Raw genomic sequence first — 15,343 nt, 5'->3', positions numbered from 1 at the left:
AGGCAAAAGAACATGAGATTTGTGTACCTGTGCAGATAGAACAAAGAAAATGTGGTCAAAAACCAGAAGCTGGTTTTAACATTCTCCTCGCACCCCCACTTATTTACCGGTAAATGGAAGCAGTCTCCCTGGTGCCGTTACAAAATCTATTTGCTGAATGATCTGAGAATGTGCCATATTTACTCGATCAGCTCTCATTAGGCTCATTAAAAGATGCTTATAATATCAGAGTGTAGGCAGCCTCCCTGCACACCCTGGAGTGCAGTAGGCCACAGGTTGGTAATAAAGGGAATATGGTAAGGTTAATCACGCTCGACAGCGTTACACCAATTTTTATGCAAGCGGCCTCCGGATGCTTTGCAAAAGAGCAGAATGAATTAATCCTGGCAATGGAGGCATAACAATCCCATTCAGTACTTGGAAGCACTGTGCTGAAGCAACCTACTAGGGATCCCATGAATCAGTGATATTTGTTGCTTAATCCTTGCCGGTCTCTTGAGCATGTTCTTCTCAACCCTAATTCACCAACCACTGGACTTCAATCTGCCGTCCCCTGTTCCTCACAACACTAAAAACAAAGCGCATGTTTGACCACTGTGAACCCTGTGCAAGCCCCACCTTTGATGTTTGCACATTTTGCCACAACCATGAAAACTAGAAACCGTTCAGGACACCAAAAGCAGAGATTCTCATAGGAAGCCTAGATTTGCAGTCAAATGACTCTGTGCTGTATATTATCCATCAGGCTATCGAATATCTGAGTCTAGCTTTAGCAATACTTCACTAGGGACTACAGGGCCCTATGGCAGAATTAAATCTAATGTTTACAAAGTTAGCACTCCTGCCCTTCTCTGGGCTTCGCCTTAAAGTATTTGCAGTGGCTTATCTTTAGAGCCTAGTGGATTTTCCTCCCAAACATTCCAAGTTTTACAAATGAGGAAACCCAAGTTTTGCATACAGAATGCAAATTGACACAAAAGCTACAATTCTAAATGCACGTACTACAGCACACGGAAACAGGTGGTTTAGCACTGCCTGCAACACTGCATGTGTCTAACTGCCCATGTGGGTGCAGAACAGGGCTGTTCTGCTCAGACTTAAAATTGTGCAGCGGCAGTTGGGTGACGCTACCTCCATTAGGTAGGAGGCACCTAAGGGAGCAGTGCAGACAGTGCTGAACCCTTCAATTTTTGCTGTGTTGTATGTGGGCCACGGGAACTTACTTCCAGGTAAACATGCATATGATTAATTTGCACAGCACTGGCTAAAGCAGTTACACTACTTTGTTGAGGAATTTGAGTGGACAGTAACCCTATCCAGACATTATGTTGTACAAGTGCACAGATGTCTGTACACTCAAACATGCTTTTGTGTGAATGACTGTACCTGTATTCATATTAAAAGTGAACCTGGGTCCAAGCCCCTCAAATACATGGTATTGATAGGAAGGATACTGAGGTGCCTGTGTTCAACAGAACATGTAAGTAACTGTGCCTGTGTACAGACCTGTATTTGTTGTACGAGTGTTAAGCATAACATGTGAATGGGGGGGGGGGGACCCAAAAGGTTTTTTTTAGTACACTGAGAGAAAAGGAGGCAGTGTGTAAGAATTCACGCACTTCACACCATAGAGATATAGATATATTTGTGTTGCATATTTAAGACAACTTTACATGATGCTTCCCACAGAAAGCTTTCGGCACTCAGTCTTTGGAACAGGTTTCCACTCAAGCCCTCCTGAGTTCTCCCCATGGTTCAGTGTACAAAACGCAGGTCACATGTCCATGTTCCAGGCTAAAGATGCTCTCGCCCTTCATCCCACCCCATAACTAGAAACAGAGTAGGTGTGCCCAGAGGTGGGAAGAACTGGTCCTGTTAGGAGTTAACACCAGAGAAGGATCAGACTTTTTCTCCATTTGTAATACGAGTCTGGCAACCCATTCTGACAGAGACCTTCACAGTCCAGTTCTTTTTAGCACCACTATAAGCCTCTCAAAATCAAAGGACTTTGGAACCAGACATCACTTGTGATCTGCACTTCTGATCCAGAGGTTTTGAAGAAATGCAGGGAAACTCTCTCTCTTGAAAGGCTCAAACCAGACCCCGAGATCAGAATGCTCTTAAAATTTTGTCAGGTCTGTGTCAAAACTCTGAACCGCAGGTCCATCTGAGCTGGAAAAAAAATAGCAATTCCCAAAAGTTCTTTTGCAGAGACAGCATCAACAATTCTTCCCTGTGTTCTCCCTGAACTTTGATATGGCACACATAAGAAGAACAAGGGCGGGGGAAGGATATCCCAAGGGAGACAATTTTGTCTTAACACTTGTTTCATAACCACCATTAGGAAAAAGACAATGAGCCCCAGATACTGCTGTCCCCAGTTCAACTGGGGGTGGTTCACTCAATAACTGGAGTGCACCTGAATGATCCAATCAGACTAAGAAATACAATAAGACATGGGAACACATTCAGCACAGAATAGGATCACTTTCCATGGATGGGAACACTGTTTCTGCCTGGAAGGCAGGCCATTTCATAGGGCTAGATTCTTCACTGAAGGTGTGACTGTTCGTGGGGAGGGACACAAATGAGACTGACTGACCGACCGACTGAACATGTTAAGACTGGAAAAAACCCAACACCACCACAGTGACTGGCAGACTGGGAAGATAGGGTCAAGGTTGATTATTCACTGTGACAGGTGGAGCAGGTGCAGAGAAATAGACAGTGGGTTTCCAGGAATCCAATGACAAGAGGATTCATCCTGAAAGCAAATGATGGGATTTAGTGCTTAGCCTCAGACAACCACACTACCTGGCATGACACCTTTTGGATGGGACACATAGGAACATTTACCTTGCTCTGTGAGCTGCCACCAATGTACAAACATAGCCAGATTTCAGGCTAAAAAGGGAACAGGAAAAGTGGGGTCTGAGATACTGTACAAGTAGCAGGTACATAGGTTTGGCACAACTGGCAACCCCACCAAAGGGGAGCCTTGGCACAGCTGCCAAGGAGGCCCTATTTCCTCCTTACTTGTGTCTAAGGGGAGACAGCTCCATGTTGGACAAAGAGAGAAACTCATTATCAAGGGTCAGCATAAGATTCAGGCACCCAGTACTGATAGGAGAGGACAAAGTACTCCACCCTCTTCCCATCCCTACAGAATCACCAACGAGGACAAGGTATGTTAAAGTGTTAAGGGAGAAAATGGAGACACTGAGTTGCTCCCCTCAGAAGTGGAGGGGGAGGGGAATGACTGTGGTCTCTATTGCACTTTGTTTTATATATATATATACACACACATACACATTTATTTAATTTTTTTAAAAAAAGAACTAAAAGGATGGGGTAGAAGGATGAGAAACAAACCAGGACCAGCAGCTCCAAGGACACACAGTAAGCCTGGCCTCCTGCATGCCCCATCTACCCTACCCCACTGTTTCCCAGAATCCTCTGCCAGCAACCATTTGGGAACAAAGAGTCCTGATTTTGCAGAGCATTGTCCGTGGTTGGGAAGAGCGTGCTGGAGCCAGGAAGCTGGCAGCTTACCTGCCAAGACTAGAGAGTTTCCAGTGCCTGGATTCACAAATACAAAGCTCCTCCCATCCACGTGTTCTCTCTGACCAATCCTGAGAATGGTGTGCGGGACCTCCATCTTCACATCATCTTAGCACCACCAACAAATTAGATTGTTTTCTGCTTTAAGATTCCTCTCTCATGTTTGGCCACGTGAATAAGGTGCATTGTCACAGGATGATGCAGTCGAGAGTTTCCCCTATGGCGAGGAGGGGTACGTATGCCCATCCCACACCCGCTGTGGGGGATGCTTCCTTGCTCCCAACAATGTGCTGCCGGCTGCCCCTGCTACCTCAGCCGTCCATCAGGCTTGATGGCTCCAAGTTCTGATTTGGGGTCTGGGGACAGCGAACTCCAAGAGGTTTTGCTACAGAGCTCCAGGGTGGAGCAGCTGGAGGGGCTTGCCACACACAGGCCAGCCACTGACCAGAAGTTGCTGACAGTGCTGTCTGTCCAGTTCTCTAGCGCCTTGCCCACTAGCTGTGTGTGCTGATGGGCGGCTTTTTCGGCTTTGTCCAAACGCGGGAGGCTCAAGATGCCAGCCAGGCCCTGGAAATTCTGCTCCATGTACTCATTGCGGGGAGGTCCAGCGTGGAGCCACTTGCCGTCATCTGAGCCAGAACAGAGAAGGAAAGGAGATTAGCTGGGGCAGACCAGAGTGCTCTGTAAACTCCTCCCAGAGAGCAAGGTAGTCTTGTCCCCCAAACCCTTGACTAATCTGCCTGTAGTCTCACCTCACTTCTAAATCCTCATCTTCTGCAAGGCTGTTATGTAGTGGGTGCTGTGCAAAGCCAACTGGGTGAGAGGGGGCAGGGTAGGATTATTGCTAGTCTCGCAGTTTTTAACGCAATAAAACCACACTGAATGTTTGGGAAAGGGTTAGGCATTAAATATTTAAATTAAATTCTTCAAGTAAAATTTGCTACAGGGCATGGAATTTAGCATCTGGGATTTCAGCTTTAGTTCTTTTTTAAGATTAATGTTTCTAGCCCTTATGAAATCAGGCTTGAAGACATAGGGGCACACCTACCAAAGTCTTAGATGGGTCGATCAATCATCATGATGTGCCTACTGTTGCTGGGGCTGACCAGGACTTCCACTGCACCAGCAAACACAGCCCATGTCTCAAGATGCTTGTAACCATTTAATGAGCCCCAACACGTTTCAGCCAAAGGGGCAACTATTTGATAAAAATGCTGTTCAATCCACTGCAACCTCACTGAAGTCAATGAGCAGCATTTTGATCTGAAATCTCTTGTAAGGTTCAAACAAATAGTTGCCCCTGAGGAAGGCCTTTTGCTGAAATGTGCTGGGCTCATTAAATGGCCACAAGCATTTTGAGATGGGATCTCTTTTTATTCGTGCATAGTAGATGCTTCCTGCCCCCCCCCCCGTTTTTCAGGATTTCCATTGGCCAAGCAGTAGGACCAGTACTCTGGTGTAGCACTTTCCCTTGGAAAAGACAGATCTGAATAAATTGAGCAGAAAAGGCAAGCTACATGGAAATGTGCTTTATTTTCATGGTTTATACCAGTTAAATTCAGCTTTTTCTTGGTCCTCTCTTTTCTTCTTAAACACAGTGTATTATTTTTATGTGCCACTTTTCAAGAAAAAGTAGTTTGCATAGCAAAAGAAATGAGAAGACTGAGCCCTTTTGGGGCTCAGAACTATTTGTGTGTCTACGCACACAAGGGAGACAATTTCCAAGACCAACAACAGCCACAGGGAGGGATATTATAATGGACTAAATAGGGACAGTTATGCCCTCCGCATTTAAGAAGGTGTTTCTTTGCCCAGTTAGCAGGGCATTATTCTTACATAGACTCAAATACGCCATCCACTTCCTATGGCCCCAACTCACCCTCCTAGATACTCTCAATACCCTCAGAGAGGAAGCCCAGAATTCTACATTACAAAAATGGAACTCAAGTATTATAACACATAGATCTCAATTCTGGTGTTAAGAGAACAGCCTGTTTGGGGGCTCATAGTAGCGATTTGGAAAGACAGGTTTATTGTTTCCATTTTGACTATGGGATCGCGGGCTCACCATTTGCCTACATGGGCTAACCCCCAAGAATAAGTCACTTAGCAGTAAGCATGGGAAGGTAACTCCAGGTCAAGTCTAACACACGACTGAAAGAGGGAACTACTCTCTGTGCTCCCTCTATTTTCATGCACAGAAGAGGTTGCTGAGCAGAAGCTATTTCTCTAGGAGTAGCCAAAACTTGTCCCAGTCTTGGCAAAAAAGATTAGCCTTCTAAGCTAGTCACCTTCACAAGAAGAGCAGATAAGACTGCAGCAGGCTCTTCCCTCTAACATGTGTGTTAATGGTTGGCATGAAGCACAGGGAAAGCACTCATTATGTTAAAGAAATATCTGTCTTCTCCTCTGAAGGTCTTCCTGACACAAGATAAACCCTGAGTCTGCCTATTCAATGTTTTTACATACAGGTTGCCTAAACCTTTTCCCTTCACTGTGCTCAGGACAAAATGTATTCTTTTGTCCACCACCGATGTCACCCTCATCACCAAGGTGTGGTCAGCATTTGGCCCCAAGGCAGACTTCTGCCTATTTGTACCAAAAACTCCATCAAGCAGTGTGCTTCTTCTCCAGATTCACCCATTGCATGTACGTGCATCTGGGCATTAGCTATTCCATCAGGCTATGCCTTGGCCCTCCTGCCCCTCCCACTTGCAGCCTCCACTTTTGGCCCTGTCTCTAGGCCCAATTTGCATAGCATGCTTGGCTGCTTCAGAGAACTGGTCTCCTGGGATCAGACCACCTTTAGACTCTTACTGGCTTCCTGACTCACGAGTGGCACACAGCTCTCCACTTTTGCATCCCATTTTCTTGCTTGTTCCTAGACGGAGGCCTCTCAGTACCCACTGAGCAACAAGTGTACAACACACTATTGGAAAGGTTACAGGTATACTAATCAAGCTCTGCTTCAAACTCTTTTGTCCTCTTTCTCCTTGCTCTCTAAAGTCTAAAGCTGTTATTCTAAAGGCCTGTTTCTCTGGCCAGCCTTGAGTTGATTTTAATATGGATCTGAATCTAAAACGCCTCTTTGTGAGCTTCAATTTAATCTTATTGGTCTTATTAGTCAATACTGTGTTGCTTATTAATCATTATTTCCTTTCTGTACCCCATCACCCTAAATAAACCTGAGAATATGTTGACTACAATTCTCTGTCATCAGTTTCCAAGGCCAAAGCTTTGCACACATTTATTCTGTAATGAACTGTTTTCTCGCTTCACTGATTACCCACACAAACCCAAATGTTAGTCAGGAGTGCACAGCCAACACTCCAGAGAAGTTTCATTAACAGTGTTTTCATTTTTGTTTTTAGATTGCCTTTGTATTCAATTATTTTTTGGAGGGGGGAATCAGTGAAGACGCTTTATAGCTGAATTGTACACATGTATAAGATTACTGCAACATTTCAGATTTTGCACAGGAAATACATTATGCAAATTGATTACAGCTTCACCCACATATGCAGTTTTGAACTTGCTGATATGCCGCACTCTAATTAGTTTCTTATGGTTTGTTTTTGAAGAGGAACTGGGAATGAAAGACTGGGACTTATAGAATACTAATGAGGCAATCGATATGTAGAGGCAGAAGGACAGGAATCTCAGACCATGAGAAAGGGCTAGAAATGAACTACCTCTGGAGAGCCCCACCCAGATGTGCTAGAGTGACTGACACATTCAGAAGGATCACATGGTATAGCTTCCTTGGCCTATACAATTTCAGAATGCAGATGTGGGAGCATCCAGTCATTAAGTTCTCCATGTCTTAAAAACCCCTGCACTTAGAAAAATAGCATCATAGGGAATAGGGTTCTAGTCTAGCAGAACACCATGGGGAAAACAGTCAAACACATGATCCCCACCGAAATTCTGAAGTGATATAGGCCCAGTGGTGCTGAACCATGTAATTATTCTGAACGAGACTGGCTTTATGTTTTTGGCAGAAATTACCAACATGTTTTCCTAAGCAACCATAGAATTTTTCATTAGTAAAACAAAGAACAAAAGCAAACATAAATGATTATTGTTCAGTAACATTCCACCCATTTGTAAGGCAACTGTGAGCATGCTAACGAGGAGACCTTCCACTCCTGCCCTTAGCTTCCAGGAGGAAGACTGGAGGTTTCCTTCCCTTGGCATCCACATAACTTCTTCCCACTGCACCACATTTCCACATTCTACTGGAACAATGCACACTTACTACCCAATCCCCTCTTCCCTCCCCCAGGGACAAGGTGCTCCCTCCCAACATCACATGCTTTCAGAAATGATAACCACCAGCGTGCCCTCTAATTTTTTTTCATCTATGTGCAGAATAATTTTCGTTCTGGGCAGCAGTATCAAGGCAGTGTGCGCATATGTGCATTCAGAACGGGACTGTCCTGATTCAACCTGAGCAGGATCTAAAATTAACTGAGAGGACGTCCAAAAACGCCTGTGTGCACATGAACGCCTTCGAAGGAACACTGCATATACCACCCTTCCAATAAACCTTTTGTCCAACTTTACCTCTAGCAAGCTTAGTCAGTCTTCCTACTGCATACCATCACAAGCTGCTATTCCCCAATGCAGAACAGGCCGCTTTCTCTCCCAAACCATATGGAACCCCTATAAACACCATTCCCTATAAACACTGAAATGGGTACAAAGAATATGTGCTTCCTAACATCAATTTTCTTAAGAACTTGTGTTCCCAGCAGAGCAGAGCACACCAACAGCAGGAAGCACATCTTTACTACATAAAGAGCAAAACATTTAGTAAGAGTAAAAACTGGCAAACTACAGACTGCCAGTGTCCCCTGTAACAGGGATTCCCAGATGTTCTTGACAGTTCCCATAAACCCCAGCCAAAGGTGATTGCAGTTGGGGATGCTGAGAGTTAGAGTCAACATCTGGGATTGTAACATCTGTTACAATTCCTGACTGGTACTGCTTGATGTGCACACATCACGCCAGTCTTTAGGGACTGGCTGCCAATTTGTTTCTGGGTGCAATTTAAGGTGCTAGTGATCACCTTTAAAGCTTTTTATAGTTTGAGCCAGTTACCTGATGGACCATCTTCTCTCACGTGAAACTACCCACCAGACAACCAGATCCACTGGGAGGGCCCTGCTTGTGTGCAGGTGCCTGAAGAGGCTTGCCAGTCATGCACATGGGACAGGGCCTTCTCTGTGACTGCCCCCAGACTACGGAACTTCCTCCCAGAGGAGATTACGTCTGTGCCCAGCCCTCCTTGGCCCATCATTCTGCACCTGGCATTCCAGAAACCAATGACTACCCTTTTTATTTGTGCTTTTGGCCAGGTGGCTTGAAAGTTTTGTTTTGTGTTGCTTTACTTGTGATTTTGTGACTACTTTTCAAGTTTCTAGTGTTTTAAATGGTTTTTATTGTATTGCACACCACCCTGGAGTTGTGGACAAAGGGTGGTTTCTAAATGCAAAAATATAATTTTTTAAAAAATCTCTTAATCACAGAAGAAACAAGAAGTTTTCTGCATACATGGCTCCATTACAATCCTAGTCTAATCTCTTATCATAACTGTTTCTCAGTTTGTACTCCATGTTTAGTCAGATGTTATACTGTATATAGCTAAAATTTCTAATTACTCTGTACAGTCATTCTTGCTTATGCACATTTGGTGGATAAAAGCCACAAAAATTCAAAGTTACATGACCACTGTAGGTTCATGTTTCCATGGTGTACACTGTCACATGATGGAGATTTAACACAAACCTAATGCGAGAACCCTGCATGAGAACATTCTCAGAGGGACATGGAATTTACAAACATAGTTGGGCTTCAAGAAGGGGTCATGAAGTCAAACACTCACCCCCGAGGGTCTATTCACACATTAAAGTTTTTACCTGCATACCTAAGCTTTTCTTTTTAAGTTTATACCCACAAACATAAAGTGTGAAAGAGACAAATGTGTGTTAGAAACATGAATATCACACAGGCACATTCATCAGAGAGCCCGGATTGGCTGGAGCTCCCTGCTGAGTGCATACTCCGTGGTATACTTTAGTTTGCCGCCTGGCAATGTTTGGGGCAGCCCTGAGATCCCTAGTGTATGCTGATGACATCATCGCAGCTTGATTCCCAGACCAACCTCCTCACCTTTCTTGAGAGGCTGCTTGCGGTTGAAAGTCTGTGGAACCACCAGGAAACGGCTCTCTCCCAGGAGCTCCCAGAACTGCAGGAGGCGGATGGTCCACACACCAGGGCGAAGAGGCCGGTTGAGGGGGGGCTTGTACTGTGTAAACTCTGCTTCTGCATCCACTGTGATGTCATAGGATGTGGCAACAATATAGGTGGGGTCAATCCAAACGACAGTGGCTGTGAGGTTGGGTCCCCGTGACCACTTCTGCATGGCCACTGGCTCATCAAAAGGCCCAATCAGGCCACCAAAGTTGCGGAAGATCCTCTCCTTAGGGTCCCATTCAGTCCCTACCTGTGGGAAGAGACAAGAGAGCCTTCAGAATGGGAAACAACACAGAGAAAGCAGTAACATCTGCTATTTTCATCACATTATGATTTTCATCATGCTCTTAAAAAGCCAGAAAAGAAGAACTTGTCCTACCAAGTAAAGGCTTTTGAAACAAATAATAAAAACACAACTGAAATACAATATGCATCTATAACACACGACTTATGCCAAATGCTGCTAAAACAAGCCCTTGATTATCTTGTGTCACTAAATGCTTACCCAAATAGGGAAGCTCCACATCACCTCAGGAATAGATTCCGTCTTCCCTAATGCCCCCTTCCACACACTCACCAATCCAGATGGCTGTCACATTTCTGTGGTTCTACCCTATATTTCTCATCCAGTTAGCACCATCACTTCCTGAGGAGATTGGTTGTGTGGAAAAGAATCACTCAACCAGCCCACCAAATAATTGCAGTGCACACAAAAAGAATACACCACACACCTCTCACAGTTATGCAGAACAGAACCAGAGAAAAGAGGACTCAACGTAGCTTAGCAAATGTGTGAAAGAGGGCTTTGGAGGACGCAGTTCAAGAACTGGCAAGCTCCTTTCTGTGTGCCCTTGCTGCTGGGATCTCTCAGATGATCTTAGACTGCAATTGTGCAAAATGGAAGGGGCTGTCTCATAGATATATAGGGCCCAAATTGTTTGATGAGGGGGTTTCCCCTAGACTGGAAAAATACACGACACAATTATTACTGTGTGCCAGTTAACACAATCTTCTCTAGGTCACAGTCAGATCAGGATGGAACTTTTAGACTATATAGCTACTCTAAAGAAGATGGTGGAGGCACCACCACCGTTTTACCAGTTGTGAAAAGAGAGCTCAGTTGAATTGAAATCTCCATCTACTACTCTCCTTTATACGTTTCCAAATCAGATAGGAAATTAACACTGCATCTTAAATGGAGGACCTCTTTCTTTCAGACTCTTCCATATTGGCAAAATTGAGATACCAAATGCAGGGGAGAGAGAGAGTGCAATTTGAACAGATGAGAGCCAGAAAGTATCATCAAGAGAAATTAGGAAGGAAACAGGAGTCTTACCTCAAGGTTCTGTAAACGGTTACTTTGTCTACCATGACCTGCTAGTTTGAGTGTCCCACGGGGCATCATCCACATTTCCAGGGATTCCATCTGTTGCGTTATAAGGTTTTGTACCTCCTGAGTCACCAAGTAACCCTGGAAATGGTCATCATAGAAATACAGATGCACACTGGATGGGAAGCCCTGTGGCTCAAATCTGGAGAAGGAATAAGAATAAGAATTGTTTGTGAATCAGGAATCAAAAGCTCTCTGACCTCTATTGATACCAACTCATTTAAGCAAGGGGACCTCTCAGGATAATTCTGTCTTCCTGCAGGACCTCTCTGGAGATGGAACTCATCGACTCCATGACCCTTTACCCATGTCCTTAGGCTACCCTACCATACACACCCACCACACTGTAAAAGAAACATACAGGAGAATCTCTTTATCCACGGATTTAGAATCCACAGATTCGCACATCTGAGGTTGGGTGAACGACACCCAACCTCGGCATACACCAGGGGTGGGGCGGGGGGGGGGGGGGGCGGCACACATTGACCGCATATCTGCACATCAGGGGTGGCCGGAAATGACCACAGAGATAATTTACGGCCATAAAATGGCTTCCTTTAAGAAAACAGTTGGTGATTTTTGGCCGATTTGGGGGCATTTGAAGACACAGCATGACTTGGGGGGGGAGCAGCAAAGCAGGGTAAGGGACTCCCCCCGCATCCCACCCCCTGCAAATAGGCTGATTTTCAGCCAACCAGGAACCCCCTGCGATCCCATTGCCCCAATGCCTCAATATTCGCGGTTTTCATATCTGCAGCTGCAGCCGGGAATGGAACCCCCACAAATATTGAGGTCCACCTGTATACCCAACTGCCATATAATGAACCAAATCATTCATCCATCTAGTTCAGGGCTACGTAATTTTGGCCCTTCTGCGGGTGTTGCACTACATTGGCAGGAGGACCGAAGTTGTGCAGCCCTGATCTAGTTCAATACTACTTATGCCCACTAGCAGCAGCGTGCCAGGGCCTTTTCCAGATTTGCTACCTTTGGAGATGCCGGGGACTGGGCCTGGGAGCTTCTGCCTGCAGAACATGTGCTCTGCACCACTGAGATGTGGGCAAACGGCAAGAGTGCAGGACCCCATTCTCCCCTGGCCACAAGGAAGCCCAAGGGCACCAAGTACTGGACTTCCAGCAGCGGCAGAAGTGCCCTTTCCGGCAAGCCAAGTGGCAAACAATCTAGAAATCCATAAATAAAGCTCCCATTCCTCACCCCTGAATGAGTATTTGACAATAGGGTGAACTACCTGCAAAGCCTCTCATCATTCTGCACCGGGGTAAAGGTCTCTTTCTGTAGCCCCAGCCTGGAGAAGGATGTGTAGACAGTCAGGGTGACGTCGTTGAGCCCACTCAGCCCATCCACGCGGTCATAGACACTTTCCCAATAGGCCTTGAGGGCTGGCGTGTTAGGTGGGTAGTTACCATAGAGATGAGAATCCAGGATCTCCAGCACCTCCTGATTGATAGTTGATTCAAACTTCCTGGCAAAGAACGTGGGTCTGGAAAGTTGCTGAAAGAGACAGATATTTGGAGGGGTGTTTTACAACCTGAGACCTGGCACCATTTGGGCTAATCAGCAGAGTAAGGAAGGCAAACTGACTAGAAACAGACCGACAGGAGAGGACTTGGGGAATCCAGGTGAAGGAATCTCCTTGACATGACAAGGCCCCATGTGTTCAATATGAAGTAGCACTGGCATTGTAGACATTCAAGCAAAGTGAACACCGCTGTTATAGAACATGTCCCAACCCATTACAATCTGGGCTCTTATGAACCTCTGCATACTGTAGAATCTGGTCTTTTCTTGGAAGGGAAAATGGTGAAGAGGCCAGGTGTTTGAGAAGCCCTTCAGGAGCATTTGGAAACACTGCAAAATGCTGCAGCAGTTGTTGCACGAGGCAAGGATGCTGAACCTTCAAAGAACCAGGTTCGGGGGATGTCCAGAAGAGTCATAACCCCTGCTTCACCTTATTAACTGTAATTCTGTTAACAGCTATCAAAAGCTGCAATTACACAGCTTCAAGGTCCCAATGGAAAGCAATCCTCATAACATAGCTAAGGAAACAGTTTTCGAAGAACATTTGCAGCCAGATGGAATAACCTGGAAAGATTTGTTCATATTATGACCTTGAATTTAAATATTTTATTCAGACTACTGAGCAGGCAAAGACTGATGCAACAGCAGACTTGTACACCTTTGTAAGAGTCCCTGAACAGATCTATTCACATGACAATGAATTGCAGGATCAGTAGAAATGGAACAGGATTACTATTTAAAGAAGTGGCCAGCAAAGATTAATTTTGCCTCAGATGACCAACTTTGGTCAAGGCATGTTTAACTTCTAGAATTTATTCTTCCACTGACTCACCATTTCTCTTTTCTGCATTCAAGGTCCACATTAATCCCCCTTCTTAAGCACTTGAGCTTGTTTTCCCAGTTTCAAGGTTCTAGTCCTCTTAAAGCTCTTAATTTTTCAGTGTCAGATCCCACTAGGGGTGTGCATGAAGCACAGTTTGAGCACCTTTTGGGAGCGGGAATTTTAAGAAAGAAGAGAACGGGTCCTTACCTGCTCTTTGCCGCCCTATGTAGCTTTCTGCTGGGGTGGTGTGCATCCCAAGTACCCCCAGCTGGCACCAGCACACACACAGCACATATGCAGGAAGTTGCGTGGGGCAGCAGAGGGCAGGTAAGGACCTGCTCTCCTCTTTCTTAAAATGTCCGCTCCCAAAAGATGCTTGAAAGGTGTTTCATGCACACCCCTAGATCCCATCCTTCCCCCAAAAGAATTCAAGGTGGCAAACAGAAAAACACAACATACAACCATAGAAAAATACATAAAACAAAAGCTTAACGACCATCAACTTTAAAACACCAAAAGAGATACAACAAACAATTAAGACAGCTCAAGAATCATTAGGGAAGGCCTGTTGGAATATCACTCTTCCCTCACCTCTCTTTACTTGCTTCCCGCTCACCTCATTCCCCCTCCTATGAGCCTCTAATACCACCTTCCCTGCCTTGCCTGTCTCCGTGCCTTCTGCCACCCTGCTCTTTGTATTTGGAAGAGCTCTCCACAAGTTAACTCTCCCTCTCCTCTTTCAGTGAAGTCACCCTAGACCTTACCTGCCTCTCCACTGCAATTAAATCCACCCTACTTCCCCACTCATCATTAGTCCTTGACTGCTCCCCTGGACTTGCTCCTTTACTGCAGGAACTGAAGGGCCCTCTGAAGGGGGATGGTGTCATTTCTGTCTTCCCTGCAGCGTGTAACACAACAAGAGAAGTGGCACCAAGCACATACTTAGGTGGGCAATTTCTGCTCCTCAGTGCTTCTCAGTACAAAGAAGCCTAGGGAGTGAGAGAAGTGGGGCTGCTTGTCAAAGCACATAATTAATGCTGAAAAGGAAAGAAAAACCAGATCCTGAGAGGAGGAATGAAACCGAACTGTGGCAGAGAGAAGGGGAATTGCCTGGATCACCTGCAGTCGCAAGAAGTCCTGTGGCTTGAAGTCATTCGGTGAGCAGCCGCACCAGTCCACAATGTGCTTGTACTGGCATTTGCAACCCAGCTTGCGGTTCCAGTTTGTCACCCGGAGGTTGTTGTCTACAAGGGTCTCGCAGGCATGGCTGTTCTCCAGGACAGTGTGGAAAAAGGACTGCACAGACAGAGAGCATGAGAGCCACAGTGAACAACATGGCAGCCTCTTGTAACAGATAACTGCTGCCCATCTCACCCAAAGGATGTCCTGTTCTAACACTGACCATTATATAAAGTGCAGGTCTCGGGTGCTGTGTATTCTGCAAACACTTCCACATTCTGAAACAAGAAAAGCCACACTCTGCAAGAAGAAACCTCATGCTTATGTGTTCAGAATATTTTATTCAAACCAAGCAAGCCATGCCAATTTGCCTATCTAATTCTGGATGCAGACTCATCTTCTCACTGGATTCCCTTTCATAGCGATTTGGGAGCTGTGGTGTTGAAATAATGGGAGCAATGGCCATATTTGGAAACTACTATTGTAGAGGTTCTGCCAGGTCTTCATGCCTGACATTCTGCACCTAGTACCATCCGAATTGTGCAGAAATGCTGCAAGAAACTAAAATGGCAGGGTTTTGCAGGTATCTCTGT

The 15,343-nt window shown here is 45.4% G+C and overlaps 1 protein-coding gene across 2 annotated transcripts in view; it reads right to left on the bottom strand.

The window, feature by feature from the left end:
- Positions 1–1,628: 1,628 nt before the first annotated feature.
- XYLT2 (xylosyltransferase 2) overlaps positions 1,629–15,343 on the bottom strand; it is a 41,521-nt gene continuing 27,806 nt past the window's right edge. For both annotated transcript variants that reach the window (XM_053296368.1, XM_053296369.1), the window contains exons 7-11: positions 14,691–14,867; positions 12,459–12,721; positions 11,156–11,351; positions 9,736–10,069; positions 1,629–4,190 (exon numbers count right to left, since the gene is read on the bottom strand). In XM_053296368.1, coding sequence (XP_053152343.1) covers positions 3,868–4,190; positions 9,736–10,069; positions 11,156–11,351; positions 12,459–12,721; positions 14,691–14,867 — 1,293 coding nt within the window. In that variant the 3' untranslated portion in view covers positions 1,629–3,867. The remainder of the gene's footprint in view (positions 4,191–9,735; positions 10,070–11,155; positions 11,352–12,458; positions 12,722–14,690; positions 14,868–15,343) is intronic.

This window comes from Hemicordylus capensis, chromosome 2 (genome assembly GCF_027244095.1).
Source record: "Hemicordylus capensis ecotype Gifberg chromosome 2, rHemCap1.1.pri, whole genome shotgun sequence".
Classification (NCBI taxonomy): Eukaryota; Metazoa; Chordata; class Lepidosauria; order Squamata; family Cordylidae; genus Hemicordylus; species Hemicordylus capensis.
Note: the sequence above shows the minus strand (reverse complement) of the source record. Positions and strands in the feature narration are given on the sequence as shown.